At 44.4% G+C, this 20,643-nt stretch overlaps 1 protein-coding gene across 3 annotated transcripts; it reads left to right on the top strand.

Moving 5' to 3' along the window:
* Positions 1 to 11,932: 11,932 nt before the first annotated feature.
* On the top strand, positions 11,933 to 20,433 carry Fdps (farnesyl diphosphate synthase). 3 transcript variants are annotated; one of them, XM_047552798.1, is made up of 11 exons: positions 11,947 to 12,082; positions 12,881 to 13,084; positions 13,162 to 13,324; positions 14,510 to 14,650; positions 17,758 to 17,838; positions 17,975 to 18,097; positions 18,454 to 18,542; positions 18,630 to 18,702; positions 19,374 to 19,451; positions 19,594 to 19,728; positions 20,188 to 20,433. In XM_047552798.1, exons 2-11 carry the CDS (start codon positions 12,918 to 12,920, stop codon positions 20,386 to 20,388), a joined length of 1,251 nt encoding a protein of 416 aa, XP_047408754.1. In that variant the 5' UTR covers positions 11,947 to 12,082; positions 12,881 to 12,917; the 3' UTR covers positions 20,389 to 20,433. The 3 variants fall into 3 exon arrangements, with proteins under 3 accessions (XP_047408763.1, XP_047408754.1, XP_047408770.1); XM_047552807.1 differs by lacking the exon at positions 12,881 to 13,084 and having other exon boundaries at positions 11,933 to 12,082; positions 20,188 to 20,432; XM_047552814.1 differs by lacking the exon at positions 12,881 to 13,084 and having other exon boundaries at positions 11,956 to 12,082; positions 13,183 to 13,324; positions 20,188 to 20,432.
* The last annotated feature ends 210 nt before the right edge of the window (positions 20,434 to 20,643 follow it).

Raw genomic sequence — 20,643 nt, 5'->3', positions numbered from 1 at the left:
AGTTGCCCAAGGAAACTTCAAACTTGTGATCTTCCTACCTCAGTCTTCCAAGTCACTGGGATTTCAGGTGCACACCACAGTGATTGGCTGGATGGGCTAATTTTGAGATGTGCATTAATCAGTAAAATCCACACAGATGGGTGCAGTGGTGCACACCTGTGATCCCAGAGACTCAGGAGGCTGAGGTAGGAGGATTGTGAGTTCAAAGCCAGCCTCAGCAATTTAGCAAGGCCTTAAGCAACTTAGCAAGACCCTGTCTCTAAATAAAATATCTTAGGGCTGGGGATATAGCTCAGTTGGTAGGCACAAGGCACTGGGTTCAATCCCCAGCATCACAAAACAAATAAACAAACAAAAAATATATATCTTTAAAAAGGACTGGGGGGCTGGGGATATAGCTCAGTTGGTAGAGTGCTTGCCTCCAAGTACAAGGCCCTGGGTTCAATCCCCAGCACCACAAAAAAAAAAAAAAAAAAAAAAAGGACTGGGGATGGGTATATGGCTCAGTGGTTAAAGGCCTGTGGGTTCAATCCCTGGTGCCTGCTCCCTCCCCCACCCCCCCACAAAAAATCTACATCCAGACAGTTGGATCTGTTCTTTGAGCACCTCCCGGGTGGGTACAGCTTTCAGGGCTTCATATATGCCATGTGCTTTTATTGTCTTGGGCTAGAAAGAAGGGAGGCTCCATAGGGTGTTGTACAGATGAGGCAACTGAGCAGGGTGTGCCACACATCTTCTGTGGTCACTCCAGATTCCTTCATTACCCTTCACTCTGCTCCCTGCCCAGAGGCTAAAGGTCTTGTCTCATGGTTTCTGCAGGTTTGGCCAGTAGAGAGCAGCACCCACTGGGGAAGAGATAAGAAAAAATAGGTTGGGCACATATCTCTCCATGTCCTTCCTGTGAAGTGGCTGTAGTCACAACTCCTGCCAGGTGGTCCTCTCTGTTCAGATTCTAGGAACAATTCTCTCCCCATCTCTTGGACCTATAAGGCAGAGTGAGTTCTCTGTGACTAGACCTGGGGTAATACATCATCCCTTGTGACTCACCAAGACCCTGCCTGCCACCCACACTTTTGCGTATAATTCTGTTAAGAAGTACTCTTTGTGGGACTGAGGTTGTGGCTCAGTGGTAGAGTGTTTGCCTAGCACATGTGAGGCACTGAGTTCAATCCTCAGCACCACATAAGAATAAATAAATAAATAAAATAAAGGTATGTGTCCATCCACAATGAAAAAAAATTTAATAAAAAATTATCGAATTATCCAATTTGAGAGAGTCTTCATTTCCTGTTGGAATTTTACCTGATAAACTTGTCAGAGGCTAAAAATATAGTCAGCGGTAGAGTTGGGATTCAGATTCAAAGTGTGTGTGATTCCAGAGCCTGATCTTCAGTACTAAACTCCATTCCTTCCCTCTCTTGGGATTGTTTCAGTGCAGGAGAAAGGAAGAAGTCTCAGACTCTGGAATTGGGATGGGGGGCGGGGTGGGCACGGTGGGGAAGCATAATAGGAAGACTTTCCAAGGGGAAATGAGCATGGGCCCTATGCAGTTAATAAAGATAGACAAATAGACAGTAGTTGTCAGAAAGAATATGGTAAACTTCAAGAATATGGTAAATATTGCGGACGTGGGCCTTATGCTTAGAGAGCTGGGGAAGAACATGGAACTTTAAGATTGACTTGGGAATTGTGAATTGAGTCCAGGACCATTTGGGAGCAGAGGAATTCCAGAGAGCCCAGAAGAAGGTATGGGGATGTGTCCAAAGCTTGTCTTGCCAAGAGACAGAAGTTTTGACCAGATATCAGGCTAAAAAGGAAAAGCAAGTCCAGCTGACTCTGGATCTGTGAGTGACCATGTGAGTTTGTACTTTGTTACAGGATCAGGGAATCTTTGAGTAGGAGACCTGTGGGTGAGAAAATTGGGAAAGGACAACAGGCTCTCAGGATCCAAACAGAACAGGTATATCAGCTTTTTCAGGCAAAAACACTCACCATCTGGCAAACACACACTCAAACACATTCAAACACATACTGAGTCACGTAATGTCACACACACAGATACCCTTAGTCGTTCATTGCACAAACAGGGTTTGAACTCCCACCATGTGGGACTCTGAAGACATATGAGGCCACTGAGGTGAGATCTTTGCTCAGAGTGGGGACAGTGATAGGAGTGCTCCGGGTTTAATAAAGTGCATCAGGCAGGTGACAGGACTGTCCAGGACACAGAACAGAAGGTCATCACCAGGAGAGACTGAGTTTTGTTGGTGAGGGAGAAGGTGAGGGTGATTTCACAAAGCTGACACCACCCAAAGGTCAAACACACACAAGCTCCACCCACATTACACACACACACACACACACACACACACACACACACACACACACACACACACACACACACCATAACTCACCACCATCCACCCCTGCGCCACAGATCCCCACCCTTAGCCACAGGAACACATTCAAACGCGCTCTTGCGCCACATAGGCCAGGTTAGGTTCCCTACCTAAGGCGGCTTTATTCTGCAAAGCACAGAATACCCACCCCGCCTCCCTGGGGGAAAGGGCCAGTGCCGACTTCTGCCAGGCGCTCGAAAGCACCTGGCCAGGCAGCGGGGTCCAAAGGCTGCCCAGCCCCGCAGCCAACTGCCGCCTCCCCGCAATTCAAATGAGCCAGGCTGGGGCTGAGACACAAGCCGAGCGTCAGTTTCGTCATCTGCAAACCGAGATAAAAAACCTTTGAGAGGGTGAAGTGCGATAATGTTGGTGGCAGCCTGTGCGCGCTGTTCTAACAGAGTACAAAGTTCCTGTTCTGCACGTGCACACGTAGTGCCCTTCTGACTTGTGGTAGAGGGTGGGTGGGGCCCTGCATGCAAAGAATTTGTTCAAAATGTGTTTATTTGAACAGATACTTGCTCAGTATAACAAAATGTAAACGGATCGAGTATAGAAGAGCTTCTGCATGTCCATTCCAATGCCCCTCTGCAGCAACTCAGTTTCACCCCCTCTGCCCATGCGTGAACGAGTCTCTGAATTTTCCCTTATCTTCTCCAAAATAGGTCATGCAGTTGAAAATGCACAGTCTTTCCCTTTTTATGCAAGCTGTGGTGTGGAATATATCACTCTGTATTTCCATTTCCCCCATCCCTATTTAACACTTATTCTTAGACTCCATCCATCTAAAGAGGCCACAATTGTGCATCTCTTTATCTGGCTGTTCCTTCATATTCTTTTTTTTTTTTTTTTTTTTTTTTTTTAATTGTTATAGTTGTAGATGGACACAATATCTTTATTTATTTATTTACTTTTATGTGGTACTGAGGGTGGAATCCAGTGTCTCACATGTGCTAGGCAAGTGCTCTAACACTGAGCCACAACTCCTGTCCATTATACATATTCATTTTAAAAAAAATTTTTTTCATAGTTGTAGATGGACAGCATGCCTTTATTTTATGTTTACTTTTATGTGGTGCTGAATATTGAACCCAGTGCCTCATACATGCTAGGCAAGCACTCTGCCACTGAGCTACAGCCCCAGTCCTCATTCATTTTTAAAAAACTTTTTTAGTTGTAGATGGACACAATACTTTTATTTATTTTTATATGATGCTGAGGATCAAACCTAGTGCCTCACACATGCTAGATAAACACTCTACCGCTGAGCTACAACCCCAGACCTGATATTCTTTATCATATCCTTTATTATATAATAAGTTGGTAAACATAAATATTTTCCTGAATTCTGTGAGTTGTTGTAGAAGATAACTGAATCAAAGGAGGTGGTCATGGGAGCCTCCAATATATATAACTGGTCCATTAGATGCACAAGTGACAATCTTAACTTGCCATTGGTCTCCACTAACTTCAGGTTAGATAAGTGTGAGAACTTAATCAAGCTTGCTCAGTAGAGTGTGCCTATAGTTCTAGCTATTCGGGATGCTGAGGTAGAAGGATCACAAGTTCAAGGCCAGCCTCAGCAACTGAGTGAGGCCCTGTCTCAATGTAAAAAATAAAAAGGCCAAGGGATGCAACTCAATGGAAGAGTCCCCTGTACTTAACTACTCAGATAACCAGGCTGCTTATTTGGAAGTGCCCTGCCCTGAACTCTGGACTCTCTTCTGAGATCTCCATCTGCTGAAAAATGCAGTTCTGGGGATTTCCTAGATGGCTTCAGCTTGATCAGAATGACGCTAATCAGAGAAACAATAGGTATTCCATTTGTTTACAATAAAAATAAATTAAAAAAAAAAAAAAGAATGACACTAATGATACAGATGTAACTGCCCAACTGCCTGGGCCTGAGAGGGAAGTGGGAATGATTGGAGAGTGGGAAACCTCGTGATATAGAATGAAGAAATTGGAGTCAGAATTGCTTTGTTTTTCGCCTTGAGTCTATGTGTTTTTAAATATATACGTGTGTGTATACACATACACATATTTTAGTTGTCAAAAGACCTTTATTTTATTTTATTTACATGTGGTGCTGAAAATTGAACCCCGTGGCTCACACATGCTAGGCAAACCCCTTACCATTGAGCTATGACATCAGTCCTGAATGTGCTGTTTTCTAAGGTATCTTCTAGCACCCAACTCTTATGGCACAATCTCTAATTTTCTTTGAGCTTCCTTTCTTTGTTTGTTTTTAGTACTAGGGATTGAATCCAGGGTTGCTTAACCACTGAGCCACATCCCTAGCCCTTTTTATTTTGAGACAGGGTCTTGCTAAGTTGCTCAGGGCTCCACTATATCGCTGAGGGTGGCCTTGAAGTTGCGATCCTCCTGTCTTAGCCTCCTTAGCTGCTGGGATTACAGGTGTGAACCACCATGCCACCCTTTTAGTTTTTAAATGGGTTTCTAACTATGTTGTTGAGTCTGGTCTCAAACTCCTGGGCTCAAGTCATCGTACCTCAGCTTCTCAAGTGGCTGGACTACAGGGGTACTATCACCATACCCAGCAAAGGTTTTTTTTTTTTTCATTTATACACTCTCCTGAGGTGAAGCAAACTGGCATAGTAAACCCAACCCTGCCAACTCATGGCAACGTTACATCCCCTGCCTTTGTTGGAATTTCCCATGTAATGACACTTTCCTGGATCTCCCTCAAGTTCCTTTCCAGGTATGTGCAACAATTTATTTTTTCTTTTCTTGTGGGTTTGAACCCAGAGGTGACCTACCCCTCAGTCCTTTTTATTTTTTTGCACCAGATATATTGAACCCAGGGATGCTTAACCACTGTGCCACATTCCCAGCCCTTTTTATTTTATTTTTTTATTTTGAGACAGGGCCTCTCTGAGTTGCTTAGGCTGGTGAACTTGCAATCCTCCTGACCCATCCTTGCAAGCAGCTGGGATTACAGAGCTACTATGCCCAGTTTGTACTTCTTTTGAGAAATGTTTGTTTAGTTTATTTGCCCATTTATTGATTGGGTTATTTGGTTTTGGGTTTTAAATGTTTGGAGTTCTTTAAGTGTTGTGGGTATTATTGCTCTGTCAGAAGAGTGCCTGATAGATTTTCACCCATTCTGTAGTGTCTCTCTTCACACTATTTATTCCTTTTTTTTTTTTTTTTTCCTTTCCTTTTTGGCACTGGGGATTGAACCCAGGAACACTTTACCACTGAGCCACATCCCTAGCACTTTTTTACTTTTTATTTTAAGACAGGGTCTCACTGAGTTGCTTAGGCCTTAGTAAGTTACTGAGGCTGGCCTCAAACTTGTGAAATTCCTGCCTCAGCTACCCAAATCACTGGGATTGCAGTTGGGTGCAAAAGTTTTCAAATTTGATGCCATCCCACTTATTGATTCTTTTCCCTGACTTCTCTTGATTTTTGATATTATGTCCTGAGCTATAAGGAGTCTTATTGAGGAAGTCATTGCCTGCCACTCTGTGTTGAAATGTTTCCCCTATGTTTTCTTGTATCAGTTGCAAAATTTCTGATTCTATAGCCTCCGTGTTTTATCAATGTGAAGTTGACTTTTGTGCAGGGTGAGAGATGGGGATCCAGTTTCATTCTTCTACATGTGGATATCCAGTTTTCTTAGCGTCAATTATTAAAATGTCTATCTTTCAATGCTGGTTGTGGTGGTGCATGCCTGTAATCCCAGCAGCTCAAGAGGTGGAGGCAGGAGGATCACAAATTCAAAGTCAGCCTCAGCAATTTAGCAAAGCCCTAAGTAACTCAGGAAGACCCTTTCTCAAAATATAAAATAACCTGGGAGTGTGCTCAGTGGTTAAGTGACCCTGGGTTCAATACCCAGTACGGAAGTAAGAGGATCACAAATTCAAGGCTATCTTTGGAGACTTAGGGAGACCCCTCTCTCTCAAAATAAAAAAATAAAAAGAGCTGGAAGTGTAGCTCATTGGTTAAGTACCCTTGAGTTCAATCTCTGGTCTCCCCTTCACCACCTCAAAAAAAAAAAAAAAAAAAAAAAGCTCTGTCTCCACTTTGTGCTTTCGGCACTATTGTCCAAGATTAGATGACTGTATCTTATTGGGCTTGCCTATGTGTCTTCTGTTCTATTTCATTGGTTTACCTGTCTATGCCAGTCCCATGCTGTTTTTGTTACTACAGCTCTGTAGTAAAATTTGAAATTGGATATTGTGATGCCTCTAGCCTTGCTCTTTTTTTTTTTTTTTTTTTTTTTTCGGTACTGAGGATTGAACCCAGGGCCTTGTGCTTGAGAGGCAAGCACTCTACCAACTGAGCTATATCCCCAGTCCTAGCCTTGCTCTTTTTGCTCAGAATTGCTTTGGCCATTTTGGGTCTTTTGTTCTTTTACAAAAATTTTAGGACAGTTTTTCCCTAAGTCTGTGAAGAATATTATAGGTATTTGGTGAGGATGACATTGAATTTGTAGAATGTTTTTGGTAGTATAGCCATTTTAACAATATTGATTCTGCCTATCCATAAATGGAGGACTTTCCATCTTCTAGTATCTTCTATTTTTTTCAGTGTTCTATAATTTTCCCTGTAGAGGTCTTTCACCTCCTGGGTTAGATTTATTCCTAGGTTTCTTTTTTTTCAGCTATTGTGAATGGACTTGTTTACTAGATTTGTTTCTCAGTGGTTCATTGTTTGTGTACAGAAAATCTGTTGATTTTTGTATGTTGATTTTGATTCCTGCTACTTTGCTGAATTTGTCAGATCTAGAAGTCTTCTGGTAGAGTTTTTAGGGTCTTCTAAATATAGGAACATATTATCCACAAATAGGAATAAATTGACTTCTTTCTTTCCTAGTTGTATCCATTTTATTTATTTATTTTTTATTGACTAATTTCTCTGCTAAAATTTAAAGTACTATATTGAGTAAGAGTGGTGAGCTATCTTTGTCTTGTTCCTGATTTAAGAGGAAATGCTTTCAGTTTTCCCCCACATATATAACATTGAGGAACTGCCAAATTGTTTTCCACAGTGGCTTCACTATTTTATTTTCCCAACAGTAATCTATAAGAATTCCAATTTCTCCATATTCTCACAGTCAATGCTTCCTCCCCCCCCCGCCCCGCCCCCAGTATGTTCAGTGTATTGACTGGCATATTGATTGATTCCAGGGACTGAACCCAAGGATGCTTAAACACTGAGTCACATCCCTAACCTGTTTTTTTTTTTTTTTTTTGGGTGGTGGGGATCGAACCCAGGGACTTATGCTTACAAGGCAAGCACTCTACCAACTGAGCTATCTCCCCAGCCCCCTAACCTGTTTTTATTTGAGCCAGTTGCATAGGGCCTTGCTAAATTGCAGAGACTGACTTTGAACTTTCGATCCTCCTTCATCAACCTCTAGAGCGGCTGGGATTAAAAGCATGGGCTACCATGCTTGGTTTGTTTTTGTTTTAATATAGTCATCTTGCTAAGTATAAAATATTATCCCATTGTGGTGGCTTCTTTTTCTTTCTTTCTTTTTTTTTTTTCTTTTCTTTTCTCTGCACTGGGGATGAAACCCAGGAACTTGGACTTGCTAGTCAAGGGCTGTACACTGAGGTATAACCCAAGCCCTGATTTGTACTCTCTTAATAGTGTCCTTTAATACACAAAGAATTTTAATATTTATTTATTTATTTTGGTACTGGGGATTGAACTCAGGGTCACTCCATCTTTGAGCTATATCCCCAACACTTTCTATTTTTTGTTTTGAGACAGGGTCTCACTAGGTGACCCAGGCTGGTCTTGAACTTATGATCCTTCTGCCTCAGCCTCCTGAGTACCTGGGATTATAGTGCCTGCCTGACAAAAGTTTTAAATTTTGATGTAGTCCAATTTATCAACTTTTTTCTTTTGTTGCTTATGCTTTTGATGTCACATCTAAGAATCCATTGCCAAATCTAAAGTAATAGAGATTTATTCCTATATTTTCTTCTAAGAGTTTTATGGTCTTAGCTTTAATCCATAAAAAAAAAAATAACTTTTTTTAGGTTTTAATTAATTTTGAGTGAAATATTTGTATGTGGTGTGGGGTGGTAATCCAACTTCATTCTTCTGCATTCAGAAATCCAGATATCCCAGCAGCATTTGTTGAATGGACAGGTACCCTTATCCACTCAAGAATCAACAGGCTGTGGTGCTGCTTATAAACACAGGGACTGGGGAGGCTGAGGCAGGAGGATCGAAAGTTGCAAGTCAGCCTTAGCATTTTAGTGAGCTCCTGTATCAAAATAAAAAATAAAAAGTAAAAAGTGCTGGGATGCCACTCAGTGGTGGATTGCCCCAGGTTCAATCCCCAGTACCACCACCACCACCACCAACACACACGCACACAATTGGTCATTGACATGTGGGCTTATTTTGACTCTTTATTCCATTCCATTGGTCTATATGGTCCATTTTTTATGCCACTACCACATAGTTTTGGTTACTATACCTCTGTAGTAAATTTTGAAATTGGGAATTACACTTCCAGTTCTTCCAATTCTGTTTGTTTGTTTGTTTTGGTTATTTAGGGTCCTTTGCAATTCCACTTGAATTCAATCATCAGCTTTTCTATTTCTGCTAATAATTCTGTTGAATTTTTATTTTTTGTAGAACTAGGAATTGAACCCTGTGTTACAGGGCTGAGGCCTTCTGGGAAACTGAGGCAGTGCAAAGTCATGTGTGCCCCCCAACCCCACTTCAAACTCCAATTCTTGTGATAAAGTCAGAAAGATTTCAGACATGTCACTCAGGGTAACAGGTATGAGTTTATTGAAGGGATAAGAAAAGGGAAAGGGAACACTCTCAACAGACAGTGGTTGCTTTCAGGAGAGAGGCAGTGTGCCTCTCTTGCACTCCAGTTTTAGTAAGGATCCCAGAGACGTTTCCATAGAGTCCAAACGAGGTCCACCTCTTGACTATCAACTGACAACTGAATGACACCAGACTTGAAAAAGTAGCCACTGCCATGACAAATCTAGGCCATTTTGGCCCATGCTCACCTGATCTAATTAGATTCTTAACTATGATTTAATTCTTACAGATTTTATGATTATGAAAATTTATCCTTATCTCCCTGAGTTTTGGGATCTGGTCCGTGTAAAGGGTATCTTGGGTTCCTCTTGACATTATTTTGGACCTGCATTTCTCCTACAAATAACAGGTACTTTCTGAGGAATGTGACATTCCTGACCACTTTAAGCCAGGGAGGGCTTCAGGCATAATGCTTCTTGGAAAACAAAGCATGTGGTGGTCAACACAGCGGGCCCATTTTATAGAATTGTTCCCTCAACCTCATGCTCCCACTTCTCACATCTGTCTGTCTCCTATCACCATGGGAACTCTATCACTGAGCTATGTCCCATCCTTTTTAATTATTTATTTTTGGAAACAGGATCTCCCTAAGTTGCTTGAGGGTCTAAATTGCTGAAGTTGGCCTGGAACTTTATATCCTCCTGCTTCAGTTATTGATTCTACAGGCTATGGGCTTGTCCCTGGGGAAGCCCTCACTCAACTTCTACTTTTAAATTCAACTGTTTTTCTCTTTTATTTTGTAGACTTGCTTTCACTAGAACTTCTAGTCCCATGTTGAATGTTACTGAAAGCTCAGTCCTTGTCCCGGATGCCAATTTAATGGTTTTGAGAAAAAGGAAAAAGAAGGTTTATTGCTTTGCTAGCAAAGGAGAAACACAGGGGACTCCAGCCCCAAAGACTGTGATTCTGCCTATTAGGAGCTTTTAAACAGGGGACTTTAAAGGAACTCTTCAAGGGTTGCATTCCAAGTGTGCTCTGGTAGGGGGTTCCAGGGCTCCTCCCCTCCATGGCTGGTTAAGATTCACTCGTTAATTTGGGAGATTAGTCATCTCCCAGATCCTCAGCAGGCATCTCCTTCCTGTGGAGCACAGACCGATCTGGGTAATCTTGTTCCCTGCCTCCAGGTTAGGGATGGGGAGAGGTGAAAGACCCTCAGACCCCCTGTCCAAGGAAGAACTCACGTGATCCCTGGCTGCAAAAGCAAGAGGCAGTTTATTGATTACACAGGCGCCTGCGGGTGCTCAGTAAAACCTCAGCCGGAGCTTCGGTGAACTGGCACCCCGGGCTTTGGGGTACAGGTTTTTTATAGGGTAAAGGGGCAGGTTTCGCGCGCACGGTAAGCAACAGATTTCTTATTGGTTATTTTGAATCCAGCATTTAGACATTCTTGGAGAAGCCATAAATTTACTTTAACTGGAGAGGGGGATGAAAGATAGAGACACAGGCGGAGACACAGGCTTCCCCAAATTGCCCGCAGCCCCTCTCTTCCGCACCTGCATAAACACAGGCTTTCCCTAATTGCCCGCAGCACGGGTCGTAAAAAATGGTAAAGAATGTATAAACTCAGACTTCTCTCACCTTATCTGTGAAGGCTAGGGGAGCTGACCCGAGAAGGAACCTTGTTAAGGATAGAGCGGCTCAAAACTTAAGATGCCATGCTTCACAAGCCATAATTTTACTTTGCCATTTACAGTCCTTCGTTATCTCATCCTATTTACTCTGTCCTTGGTTAGGAATCTGGTATCTGAAGTTTTACAGGACAGTTTTATAGTTCCTGCTTATCAGCTCCTGTTAGTTCAGACATGCTCTGACTTTCCCAATTATCCTGCCTCTTTCTTAGCTAAATCTTCAGATAAATTCCTTTAACATGCCCCGTTAATAATTTTTCTTTTTCTCTTAAAATAGGCCTGAGCTGGTGGGACAGGGGTCTTTTCAGAGGGAGAAGAGAAAAAGGAAAACTTGTCCCTTTTAAAAATAAGCCTCAGAGCTATAAAGGGCAAGTGGTACACTGTTACAAAATAAGGGCGGTGATAATGGCGGTGGAGGCAGATATCCTCAAACATGACTTTTGTCCCATAATGACAAAATTAATTATGTCCCAACTGGTTTGGCGTTTCAGGGCCTATTCTAGATGTTTTAAGCTACTTGGGCTATGAAGATTTGGGAGGGTTCATGGAGAAAGAGTTCATGGTGTCAACCTATGGTGGACTGGTGCGTGTAGGAATGATGGTTCCAGTTTCTGCTCTGAGTCTCATCCATCTTAAACCCTTAAAATACTTTATATACATTATCTCATGGTATTATCATCGTCATTCAATAGATGAAAACCAGTTTCAAGAAAGTCAAGTCTATCAGGGGTTGAAATGATTTGTCCAAGTTAGAACTAATGAATGTCAAAGCTGGTCCTCCTGGGGTTTTGCCAACATGACATTTAGCCCTACAGGAAAATTATGAAAACTGAAACATGAAGTAAGGCGACAGTCAGGAGTCAGACCGGGGGAGTTCCCAGCCTAATTCTCTTCCAGCACACAGGCCTCTAGCACCATTCCCCCCACTTCTCAGTCGCGTGATTGCCCAGTTCGCAGCCCTTCCATTGGTCGTCCGTCACAGGGCCCCATGCTCATACGAGGGCCAGCAGCCAATCAGTGCTTCTCATCTCCTCCCAGCCAGCCGCGCTAGATCGCGTAGTCTCTTTCCCTCCGCGGCACGCCGGGAGTTGTAGTCCTCGTTTAGTTTCTGCCAACAGCGACGGGAGACCGAGAACTACTTGGCCCAGAGAGCCAAGCGCCGAGCGCGTTCAGGTTTTAGGCATACCCCGCCAACAATCTAGATTAAACAAGAGCCGGCATATACAGGAGCAGGTGAGAGAGGTCGCGTTTAGGTTCTGGATGCCGAGGTCTGGGATCCGGCCTTACCTCTAGTGGTACTGTGAGGTACTGCAAGCCCAGCCGGTTGTGTCGGAGCTTAAAATTTTGGGGGGTGGTTGGGCAGACTGGCTGGCCTTCTGTGCTTGCGGAAACTTCCGAACTTTGTCTATGTACTTTCCTGAAGCACCCAGTATGCCGGGGTCCGGGTTAATTTCTGCTGCGAAGCTTCCCCGCCTGGCTGGGGTTGCTCCCAGGCCATCTGTGCAATGCCAGCCCTTCTGTGAGGCTCGGGATGTCCAGTTGCCGTGCTCCAGACCGCATATCCCTAGCATCCATGGGTTCCAGTCCCAGGTCTTCCTTCCTTGAAGTTTAGCTTGGAGTTGGGCCCTACCACTGCCGACAAAGGGAGACCTTTTAATATTTGGCTGTACCTCTACTTAGCTATTTTCCTACCTCCAGAGCCTCAATTTGGCTTCTAGAATTATAGAGTGGCTTAAGGGTCCTCCCAGCCCCTAGTCTTGGGGTACTGTGTTTTGTACCGCCTCCTCCTCCAGTCTTGTCCTCACAGCCTTGAAGGCACTCAGTTTTCGTCGTCTTATTTTAAGTGACGACCTGTTGGGTCTCAGTCACCCAAACATACTTTTTCTTTTCTTCATATCCTTCTTTGTATAATTGCCCCCAAGTTTAGTCCACAAGAGTACGGGGCATTCTGGGCCAATAGCTAAAAAATTGGTTTGTGGGTGATTGGGGGAGCTGCCACCATGCATCTGCCTTTGGTGCTTGCCCCTGCAGGGAGTGCACTGTACCCCCTCCCTATGCCACCCCCACGATGCCCCTGTCCCGCTGGCTGAGATCTGCGGGGGTCTTCCTGCTGCCAGCCCCCTGCTGGGCGCCCAGGGAGAGGTGGCGGCTGCCCTCCCTGGTGCAAGGGTGCCCAGTCCCGGGGGCCTGGCACAGTGCCCGCTGCTGGTGCCAAGTGTGGACAGAGGAGCCTCGGTGAGTGTGGTTGGGGTGAAGGGTCTTGGGGAGGGGAACACCTGATCAGGTTCCTCATTTATCCTTCCTTTTCTCAGAGCACTTTACTCCTCTCTCAGAATGAACGGAGACCAGAAATCAGATGTTTATGCCCAAGAAAAGCAGGATTTCATCCAGCATTTCTCTCAGATAGTCAAGGTGCTGACTGAAGATGAGATGGGGCACCCAGAGACAGGAGATGCTATTGCTCGACTTAAGGAGGTGAGGGATTCGTGACCTGAGGAAACAGGACCCTTTCATATGTGTGGAATTCAGCTGGGCTTTCAGGGACATTTCTTTTTTTTAAATTAGAGCATTATAATTATACATAGCATTTGAGTTCATTGTGACAAAATTATACATATAAGAAATTTGATTTCAATCCCTATTTCCCCCTTGGGGACACTTTTGACAGATGCAGGAGAAGACTTTCACCTGGTTGACTCTGGAGTGGGTGAGGCCTGGGAAGGTATACTTATTCAACCAGATTTTTGGCTCTGTCCAAACTGCTTTGCCTAGGTGTGGGGGCCTCACCTGGTAAACCTTTTATTTTTGTGTCCTGAAATCATAAGATGCTGTTTTTTTCAGACAAATGGGAGGAGGCAGTTTGAGGTGTCTGTATTCCCAGAGACCTGTGGGAAGTTACTGTGTCATCAGAAACCTCTGTTCCAGCACATGAACTATTGCTATAATATTTACGTTGCTTTCTCCCCACATTCCTTTTATTCTCTAGAAGTATCTAGTAAATTGTTTTCATCAGTTGCCATCTGTCTCATCTGTTTGAGGAGAACCATGGAAAAGGGGAAGCTTTGTGGACATTGGGATGGGGACTCACAGGGAAGGCTCTCCTTAATAGTACTGGTTGAGAACAGGGCTACAGAAGGCATAGTGAGGGGCCCTGGCAGGAGGCGACACCATTGGAGAATTAGGAGATGACTGTCCCAACTTGGGTCTCTTAAGTTCTCTGGCTAACTTTGGAGGGCCTGGTCTTTAAATACAGGATTTTCATTTGCAGATGGATTGAATTCTGGGTAGAAGGGTGTGATTGGGAAAGCAACAATGGGTTGTGAAAGGGAAGTCTAGGGAGGTGCGATGGGGCCAGGATCTGAGCAGTCCAGCCATTCCCACAGCAGGCATTGTTTTCCCTGAGTCCTGGGCTTGGAGACAGAACTGAGCTTGCACCATGGAGCCGTTCAAATTACTGGGGAATACAATGCAGAGTATATGCCTGGGCACTGGGGAACTCTTCTAGCTGTGGTCTGGAACTTTGGGACAGGAGTAAGAAGTAGGAATCCAGGTGCTTCCTGGAGTGGGAGTTGGGATTGGGGAGAGTGAAGTTAAGTGGTGGTTGGCAGTAGAAGTTGCTGTGTGAACCCTGATGCCCTGTCCCTCTCCCCTCCATTCCAGGTCCTGGAATATAATGCCATTGGAGGCAAGTACAACCGGGGTTTGACGGTGGTGGCGACATTCCAGGAGTTGGTGGATCCAGGAAAACAGGATGCTGATAGTCTCCAGAGGGCCCTGACAGTGGGCTGGTGTGTGGAACTGGTGAGAGGGGTAGGGGAAGGGCAGGAGAAGAAGAGGTTCCCTAGAGTTGGGGATTGGGGAGGGATGAACCCAAAACTTGTTTCTGGATTGTGTTTATATTTTTATGTCCCTAGTGTGTTGTAGCCAAATTTAGGCAGAGTGAATTACTCCAAGAGATAACTGGTTAACTTTTGAGGGCAACCTCTTGCCATTAGGTACACAGGATTTGGCAGAGAGGTGTTGACTTTTTCCTGTGAGCAAACAGTAGCCATAAAAGTAACATAGTTCTTCCAAAAGATTATTGTGAAGTAGAAATTGAAAATTAGCAGCCCACTAAAAGATTTTGAAAATGTTTACAACTTAAATCCCCTAAATTTAACATAGCAGATGCTTTGCTTTAAATCCAGATTTCTGGCATTACTTGGAAAATCATAAGATCCAGGTCCATGTTCATGTATAGCAGCACCTGGCTGAAGGCATGTCATGGCTGCTTCCCCAAAACATGGTACATGCTCTCCTGTGTGTGACTGTTCTCCTCTAGTCCCTGCATCTCCTTGTCTTCTATCCTGTTCCTTGAAGGTGTATGTTTCGCTAGCCTGGCCTAGAGGGTTAATTAGTGGTAGGGGGACTGGATTCCAATAATACTATCCAGGGCATATGCCATATTCAGGTATCCCTAACTGTCTCTTAGATGTCCTTTATGAATTTTTTTTTTTTAAAACACCCAGGATCCAATCAAAGTTAAAGCATTACAGAAAACCAACGAACAAAAGAAACAAACAAAACCCAAACTAACGTATTGCATTTAGCAATTTTTTTTTTCAGTCTTTAATCTAGAATAGTTCCTTTACCACAGTTGACTTTTTCCCTAAAGTCTAGGCTAGTTGGTAGAGTGGCGCATAATCTAACATCTAATTCTTTCCATATGTATGAATAACTCCCCAGTACTGAGGTTCTACCCCTGTAGATACTCAATTTAAGTGACAGGACTCCAGCACTGGGATTTATGTCAAGTTTCCTTGCAGATGGGGTTAAAATAACTGATAGAGGCAGAGATTGAGAAGGGGCCACAGAAGGAATTCCCTAGGAGACTGTCTTTGGCTGAATGGTGATGGCTGAAACAAAAATTGTGCTTGTTGTCCTTGGAAGCAGACAGTGGTGGGTGGCTCCAGAGAACCATGACACTCCAAATAAAATAAATACAGTGTAAAGAAAGCCTCTGCCCCAGTGTGTACATCCATTCTGCTCCCCTGGGATAAGATCAGCATTAAAGGTACAGATTGATGCTTCCTCCCTGAGGGTCTTTCCTGGAACACTGGCAGTGACGTCAGTGGCCCACACCTCAGTTGATGGGCATTGTTTCCTGCTTTACCAACAGGGTGGAACCATCAGAGCACATAGGATCAGGACGGGGTAAAGTTTTAAAAACTACATCTTATTATTGTTATTATTTTTGCAGTACTGGGAATTGAACCTGGGGATGCTCTACTGTAGAGCTACACCCTGAGCACCGTATTTTTTATTTTGAGACAGGGTTATACTAAGTTGGCAAGGCTGGTCTCAAAGTTGTGATTGTCCTGCCTCAGCCTCTTGTTGCTGGCATTACACGTATGCATCACTGTGTCTGGCAAAAACCATGTCTTGAAAAACTGATTAAGAAAATAGTGACCTGATAGCAGGAAGAATCAAGGGGGTAGTTAGAGAGTTTCTTTAATTTGCTTAGTAGACAAGCATTTAGGAAGCACCCATTCTGAGGCTAGTGCTGTGCTGCTAGGCCATGGGAATGCCAAGAAGAAAAACATGTTCCCAAGACTAAGGAGTTAATGGTCTAATTAGAAAAGCAAGTCAGCTGGGCACATTGGTACATGATTGTAATCACAGTGACTAAAGCAGGAAGACCACAAGTTTGAGGTCAACCTCAGCAACTTAAAATAAAAATAATCTGTCTCAAAATAAAAATAAAAAAGGACTGAAGATATAGTTCTGTGGTAGCTCCCCTGGGTTAAATCCCCATACTAAAAAGAAGAAAGAGAGAGAGAAAGGAAAGAGAAAACCAACAAGTACAGGTACCTTTAGGGAGGCTGGCAGTCAGAAGGGTAAGACTTTGCTGATATTTGAGTATTTAAAGGTATTTATAATTCCAGGGATTCAGATTATTAGGAGGCAGATTTCAGTTCCATTCAGTTAAACCTGCACCCTTAAATACGCTATAAGAGTAAGACTTGTGTCCCTGGTCACTAGAATTTTTATTTTTTTGCGGTGCAGGCGATTGAACCTCGGCTTGCAAGGCAAGCACTCTACCAACTGAGCTATATCCCGGCCCTAGGATATTTGAACAGAGTGTTGGATGATGTAATAGTGTTCAGCCTTCTTTTAAGAGTCACAGAGGTAGCTGTGTGCGGTGGCACATGCCTGTAATCCCAGTAACTTGGGAGGCTGAGGCCAGCCTCAGAAACTTAGACCCTAAGCAATTTAGTGAGACCCTGTCTCAAAATAAAAAATAAAAAACAGGCTAGGGGTGTGGCTCAGTGGTTAAGTGCCCCTGGGTTCCATCCCTAGTACTAAGGCAAGAGGATCAAAAGTTCAGAGCCAGCTTTGGTGTCTTGGTGAGACCCTGTCTCAAAATAAAACATAATAAGGGTTGGGGATGTAGCCCAATGGCAGAGTACCCCTGGGTTCAGTCACCAGTGCTGGGGAGGTGGGAAGTCTGGTAAAGTCAAGTTGCATGCAGAAATCTTTTTTTTTTTTTAACTTTTTTTCTTTTAAAATTTGTTAGTTTTTTCATTGATGAAGAGATCTTCCTTTGAGTGTTCATTGGGATTTTTGGCAAGTTAAGAAAGAGTAAGCTACATGAAGGTGTTTCATAATCTCCAACACCAGTGACAGTCTAAAAGGCTGATTAGAGTTGTCAGAGATGTTTTCTGGACTCTTACCCTGGAAACAAGAGTGTTAGTTCTATGTTTATAGGTGGGGGTTCTGAGCCAAATAGATTGTGTAACTGAAGTCCTCAGCCTTCCCACCTAGATCTTCCTTTCCAGCTGATAGTAACTATCAGAAGCAGTAGCTGTGTCCCTGGTAGGAGGCACATAAAGGACCTGGGGGGTCTTAACTCTTCTTTCTTCTCCTAGCTGCAGGCTTTCTTCCTGGTGTCAGATGACATCATGGATTCATCCATTACCCGCCGGGGACAGCCCTGCTGGTATCAGAAGGTACTGTGGGTGGGAAGGTTGTAGTGGACATGGAGACAGGCCACAGGGAGGTGGTTTCATCCATCCTGATTGAGGTAACCATTCTTGGTATGAATTGAGAGATTGATTGCTCACTTTTTTTCTGGGCTCCTAACAGCCAGGCATAGGTTTGGATGCCATCAATGATGCTCTGCTTCTGGAATCCTGTATCTACCGCCTGCTGAAGTTCTACTGCCGGGATCAGCCCTACTATTTGAACTTGATTGAGCTCTTCCTGCAGGTGTGCTGCAGAATGGGACCCAGAGCTCAGAGGCTTCCCATAGTAGCCTTGGCCTCTGGAGGGATGTTCTCCTCTGCTGGTTTCAGGCATAGGAGATGCTAGGGTTGCCTGGAAAGGGACAAGAAGGGAGAGGATTAGGAAGGGTGGTGGTCATGACAAGAAGGGCTTCTTTGTTCCTGTATGTTTTGAAGAAGTAAAGGACTGTTTGCATGAATGTGGGTCTTGGGTTTCTCTCTCTCCTGCTGCCTTTGTGACTCTTCCCAGAAAGCAGGTTCTGGGCTTGGGACATAGGGCCCAGCATATCAGGGATCCTCATATGTGGAGAAAATCTGGCTCATGGTCCATCTTCCTCTTAGTGTTCCTATCAGACTGAGATCGGGCAGACCCTGGACCTCATCACAGCCCCTCAGGGCAATGTGGATCTTGGCAGATACACTGAAAAGAGGTGAGGAACCATGGGTGGAACCATGTCTGGAGAGTGAGGGAGGGCTTGGAGTGGGGATTGTCCTGAGGACTTTATCTTCTCTTTCAGGTACAAATCCATTGTCAAGTACAAGACAGCTTTCTACTCCTTCTACTTGCCTATTGCTGCTGCCATGTACATGGTGAGTCAGCTGTACCCTCCTTTCCTTGCTCATATAGGTATTGAGATAGGAAGGCAGAGACAATTCAATTTGGACAGTTGGTTCCCCCACTGAATGACTGCATGGCCTTGAGTAATCCATTTACTCTCAGCTGCAAGATGGAGATAAAATTCTGGCCTCACAGGACTGTAAAGATGAACTGAGGCATTTGAAAGTGCTTGTCTCCTAATAGGGAATCTGAATCCCAAATTGGGAGTTTGGACAGGACTAGGGAGGAGATAATTCAGGTAGAGAGGGAGAAGCCTGGATTCAAAGGTAGTCAGGATTAACAGTTTATCAGGATAAACTTGTGTAACTTGGTTCTCCAAGTTTTCTTTTCATCCTGAAAGAAGCTGGAGGTGGCAAAAAAGTTAGGAAGGGGGATCAGAATGACTGAGACCTGTGAAGGAAGAGAATCTGTGGGCCTCCAGAATAAATTCTTCCTTGTTATGACTCCCAAGAAGACCTAGTCAAAAAGAAAAAAATCGGACAGAGCTTGGGCCATTGGTCAGGAATTCCTAGATCAGGAGGCGAAGAATGTCTGAAAGGAGAGATAATTTGGTGACCCCAGTAGGCAGGACCCCACTGGAGGAAGTATCCAGGAAGGTGAAGGCACCTGTAGGGTTTGGCTCATTCATCCTCCTCCCTTATAGGCAGGCATTGATGGGGAGAAGGAACATGCCAATGCCAACAAGATCCTGATTGAGATGGGAGAGTTCTTTCAGATTCAGGTAGGCCTGAGGCAATGGCAGAATGGGAGGCCTCTTCTTTTTTTTTTTTTTTTTTTTTGGTATGTGCTGGGGGTACATGCCAGGCAAGAGGCTTACTACTATACCCAGGCTCTTCATTCCTCCTCTTCTGCCTCCTGCCCAGGATGATTACCTTGACCTCTTTGGTGACCCCAGTGTGACTGGAAAGGTTGGCACTGACATCCAGGACAACAAGTGCAGCTGGCTGGTGGTTCAGTGTCTACAACGGGCAACTCCAGAACAGCGTCAGATCTTGCAGGTGTGGGAGAGGACCAGGGGTTCCCTGAACTGATAAGAAAGGGAACAGGGCATTGGTTCTTGAGTGAGGCAGTTTTGACCCCCGCCCCCCTTTTTACAATGCCAGCAGATTCTTTTTCATCATTTTAACTTGGTGAGTGCATGTGCTAAAGGGGTCTATAGGGTGAGGCCAGTGGTGCTACCAAACCTCATACACACTGCACAGAATTGTTCACCCAAATGAAATCACCTGGCCACAAATTTCAATCGTACCAAAGTTGAAAGACCGCAGAATAGAGGAAACTGAGGCCTGAGCCAAAAGCCCAATGTTTGGGATGGGGATGAGAAGCTTGGGATCTGAAATACCTGGAGATACTTGAAAATGGAAGGCAGGGGTAGAATGTGTGAATATGTGGAGTGGAGAAACCTTGGAGGGTCAAGGGAAGATAAAGCCCATTTTCCTGCCTACAACCCTTTCCAGGACAACTATGGGCAGAAGGATGCCAAGAAGGTAGCCCAGGTGAGGGCACTGTACGAGGAGATGAATCTGCCAGCTGTGTTCTCTAAGTATGAAGAAGACAGTTACAGCCACCTTATGAGTCTCATCGAGCAGTATGCTGCGCCCCTGCCCCCCACCATCTTCCTGGGGCTAGCCAACAAGATTTACAAGAGGAAAAAGTGACCTAGCGACTGCAAGGGCAGGGAGGGTGGGCTCTCAATAAATTATTGTATAACCTTCTGGTGGTTCTGTTCTTGCTCCAGTTGGGCGCCTAGCTCTGTCCAGAATCGGCATGGGATGGTGGGGGTGGGGGCGGCAAGGTGGCCGAAGGGAAGCCAGATATTGTGGGCCTTGGTACCAGAACCCTTTGGAACTAAAAGCTGTGAGCAAGGTCTAAGTGGATGACACAGGCACGACGTCAAGTACTGAGGGGCGGGT

This window comes from Sciurus carolinensis, chromosome 1, assembly GCF_902686445.1.
Source record: "Sciurus carolinensis chromosome 1, mSciCar1.2, whole genome shotgun sequence".
Taxonomy (NCBI): Eukaryota; Metazoa; Chordata; class Mammalia; order Rodentia; family Sciuridae; genus Sciurus; species Sciurus carolinensis.
Note: the sequence above shows the minus strand (reverse complement) of the source record. Positions and strands in the feature narration are given on the sequence as shown.

Excerpts from the sequence above, each read along its gene's own strand:
- Fdps (XM_047552798.1), top strand. The coding sequence starts at position 12,918 with ATGCCCCTGTCCCGCTGGCTGAGATCTGCGGGGGTCTTCCTGCTGCCA. Across the intron at positions 17,839-17,974 it reads AGCCCTGCTGGTATCAGAAG|CCAGGCATAGGTTTGGATGC; the intron begins GTACTGTGGGTG and ends GGCTCCTAACAG. Across the intron at positions 19,729-20,187 it reads AACAGCGTCAGATCTTGCAG|GACAACTATGGGCAGAAGGA; the intron begins GTGTGGGAGAGG and ends AACCCTTTCCAG.